Genomic DNA, 3,611 nt, shown 5'->3' with positions numbered 1-3,611 from the left:
AAAGACGAGATCAGTGCCACAGAGCAGTCACAGGGTTTATTGTTAAAGGTTTGCTACCTTTTTCAACAGTGGAGGCCCCATGGTGGAGGTGAGCAAGCTATCGATATAAAGGGAGTTTGCCAATATAGCCTCTTTTAGCCTGGATGACATATTTTACTGTTATTGTCAGTAAAAAAAATGAAAACATTATATTGTTAACATGTTTTGTGCTCTAATGTCAATTATACGGAGATGATAAGCACCTTAAACCCCCAATATCAATCCCCCAGCAGAGACATGCTGTCAAATACACTTATTCCTGCATGGTATGCAGTAGAAATAGGAAATCTGAAGAGAAAGTTGCAAGTTGTGGCTGATGTGGCGGTGACTGCTGATGGGTGGACCAGTGTGGCTTAAGACCACTATTTGACCGTTACAGTCCACTATGTCAAAGAAGGTTCCATGAAGGAAAACGTACTCCATACAAGGGCAGTCTACACGTCCCAGACAGGGGAAGTCATAGCAGAGGAAATAGGAGACATTCTGGATGAATTTGAAATAAAGCACAAAGTTGTAGCCATCACTGTAGACAATGCAGCAAACATGGATGTGGCAGTGAAAAAGATGAGCATAATAAAGATTGGCTGCTTTGCTCACACACTAAACATTGCTGCTCAAAAACTGTACAATGTGCCCTCTGTTTCAAGGTGGGCAGGAAGGATCCGTGCAATGGTGGTCTGGTTGAAGAGGTCTAGCCTGGCTAAACCTGTCTTAAAGGAAAAGCAGAAACTTCTTGGTAAGTAGAAATCAAGATACGCTAAACTTAACTTGTCTTGATTAAATTGTTTATTAAACTGTTTCCCCAAATGGATAACCAGTTTGACCCATCTGTCTCTCTCTGTAGGCCTTTCAGAACATGCAGTCATCTTGGATATTAAGAACAGGTGGAATAGCCTCTTTCTAATGGTGGAGAGGTTCCTCGAGCAGTTCCCTGCCATCCAGGCAGCTGCCATGGACGCTCGGTTAAAGAGGACAATTGAGAAGGACAGGTATTTGAATTGGCTTGTTCTAGTATCAGTGCTAAATATCTTTTGTTAAGTTTAATCTTGTTAATAAAACTATGTGGACATTTTTCAGACTGGAGCGAGTTACTGATGATGACTTCAGAAAAGCAGAGGAGTTTGTTAAAGTCATGAAGCTACTGTACTTCAACTCTTTGCATGTCCGCTGAAAGGATTCCAACATTGGGTCAGATTCTGCCCATCTTGGGGAAACTTGAGCACCACTTCACTGTAAGTGCAGAGGACTCCACATTTACTCAGTGCATCAAAGAAAAAATCTGGGGTGATCTTTCAAAAAGATACCAAGTGAGTATCATCATCCTATTGATTTGTCAATTGTTTTCATAAGGTATACTCAGAAACCTAACTTCTATATTATGTTCTTGTCTTGCAGGAGGAGTGCATTCAGCAGTTTTTGGAGGAAAGCACGGCCTTAGACCCAAGATTTAAGTCAAGAGTGGCAGCCTCAGATGCAGTGTGGGACAGAGTAGAGAAGGAGCTGATTAGTAGAGCCACCACACCTCAGGTGTGTTTAATATTCTTATTACTGGTAATCTTTCTCCTCTTCCATTGTAAATCAAATAAATGTGATACCTGTGTTTCCATCAAATATAGAATAAAGGTGAAAGGACCCAGGCCTAGCAGCCCGAAGAAGTCAATGAAGAGGCAGTAAGTGATGATGACTTATCTGATGAAGCTTGTGCAGCGCCAGTAGCAACACAGGTAAATATATACGGACATCCTGTTTCTTCCTGCTTCATTTTCAGAAGAAAATTAATATGCATGTTTAATATGTATTGTTTGTAGAAGCGGGCAAAGCTTTCTGCCCTTGAAGAGATTTTTGCAGAGGAAGACATGGCGATAGAAGTAAGAGCCAAGAGCATGATCAGCACCTCAGAGAAAATTCAGGAGGAGATACAGCTCTACAGAGGTTTGCCGTGTACACTCTCCACAGTGAATCCAGCGACTTGGTGGTGGAGTATGAGGGACACACTGCCAATGCTATCCAGCTTGGCAGCCAGGTACCTATGTGTACAAGCCTCATCGACGCCCTTAGAGTGTACATTTTCCACTGCTGGGGACACCATTAGCCAGGAGCGGGCCTGTCTGCTACCGGAAAAAGCATACATGTTAATCTTTCTAAAGAAAAACTGCTGAGCGGCCGGTTAATCACAAATGCAGTTTGATTTTGCACTAAAAAGTTTTTACATTCCTTTGCATTTTAGTTGGTTCAATATTAGCCTGTACACAATTTTATTTATTTATTTATTTATTATTTATATAATATGTTCATGTTGTGGCAAAAAGGTTTCTCTTTTTTTTTGTTAATTTTGGCAAAGTTAAGATTGATACCAACCAGTTTTATTAATAATGTTACCCTGAGTGAGAAGTGTTATCAGAATTTGTTTTAATTGAGGTGAAAAATAAACGTTTTGTGTTTAAAGTATTTTTGTTGATGTTGAAATGGATTTTAAAACATATGGTATCGAAAAAAGTATCGTTAGGAACCGGTATCGAAACCGAGGTATCGAAATTGGCACCGGATCGAAAGATTTTGAACGATACCCACAGGGCCGGCCCGAGGCATAAGCGAACTAAGCGGCTGCATGGGGCCCCCAATCGAGTTTTTATTTTTAATTTATTTTTTACACATATTAGATAACTTAAACAAGTAACATAAATGAATGAATGAATAATTCATGACAAGCAAATTCTGATTTTATGATCAATATACCTGCCTACAACTGCTGCTGTGTCTGCCAGCGTTTGAGTCAAGCGCATAATCTAGACACCTCGCGTGCATAGACAATTCGTGGGTGGGGAGACTTCTGTGATGAAAATAGACTTCAACTTTATTAATATGGTTTTAATAATCTTAATAATGTGACCGAGCGTTCGTATAGGGTTCACCTAACACTAACAGAAATAAGAAAATAATAAACGATAGCAGTTTGAAGTCTTCTCCACTTTATTATATTCCACACATCAGATCACTAACTCCAAAACCCCGCGACACTCCAGTACCAAGTGCGCATCTACGGCAAGCCCCGAGGGTAAAAATACATTGCATGCACACATATACAACTAGCGCCAGTACATCATTATTATTGTAACAGACTTTGTTGGATTCTGTCATGATGCATGTACAATCCAACAAAGTCTGTTACAATAATAATCTATATATTAAAAAAATATATTTTGAGGACAGTTACACCATTATTTTGTCATTATTTTAAATGATGTAAATAATTGAGAGAGTTAGTAAAAGAGTAAAGTAAAAGTTAAACGTTTTAAAAACAAAAGTGAAAAATGTATGCACTTTCATTATTTAAGTAGCCTATCTATTTTTTTTGTAACATTCTATTTTTGATTATATCCATGTTTATCTATTTTGGTTTTATTTTGTAGTTGAAGATTGCACATTTATTGTACATTTGCAAATAATTTATTTATGTTTTGTGAGAGTTTGTTTTCAGAAGTTTCAATGAGTTAGAAGTTTCAATTAAGTATTTATTTTGTATTAACACATAATCTCACTGTATTTATAATGTAGCATTATAGCGTAACATT

At 38.1% G+C, this 3,611-nt stretch overlaps 1 protein-coding gene across 2 annotated transcripts; it reads left to right on the top strand.

Moving 5' to 3' along the window:
- Window positions 1-1,191: 1,191 nt before the first annotated feature.
- Window positions 1,192-2,228, top strand: LOC306984297 (E3 SUMO-protein ligase ZBED1-like). Of its 2 annotated transcripts, XR_013794518.1 has the most exons (4): window positions 1,192-1,346; window positions 1,435-1,566; window positions 1,656-1,763; window positions 1,848-2,228. XR_013794518.1 is itself a non-coding variant. In XM_079585524.1 (3 exons), exons 1-3 carry the CDS (start codon window positions 1,200-1,202, stop codon window positions 1,680-1,682), a joined length of 306 nt encoding a protein of 101 aa, XP_079441650.1. In that variant the 5' UTR covers window positions 1,192-1,199; the 3' UTR covers window positions 1,683-2,228. The 2 variants fall into 2 exon arrangements, 1 of the variants encoding a protein (XP_079441650.1); XM_079585524.1 differs by having other exon boundaries at window positions 1,656-2,228.
- The last annotated feature ends 1,383 nt before the right edge of the window (window positions 2,229-3,611 follow it).

This window comes from Phoxinus phoxinus (assembly GCF_949152265.1).
Source record: "Phoxinus phoxinus genome assembly, chromosome: 17".
In the NCBI taxonomy this organism is placed as follows: domain Eukaryota; kingdom Metazoa; phylum Chordata; class Actinopteri; order Cypriniformes; family Leuciscidae; genus Phoxinus; species Phoxinus phoxinus.
This window is presented reverse-complemented; position numbering and strand designations above follow the sequence as displayed.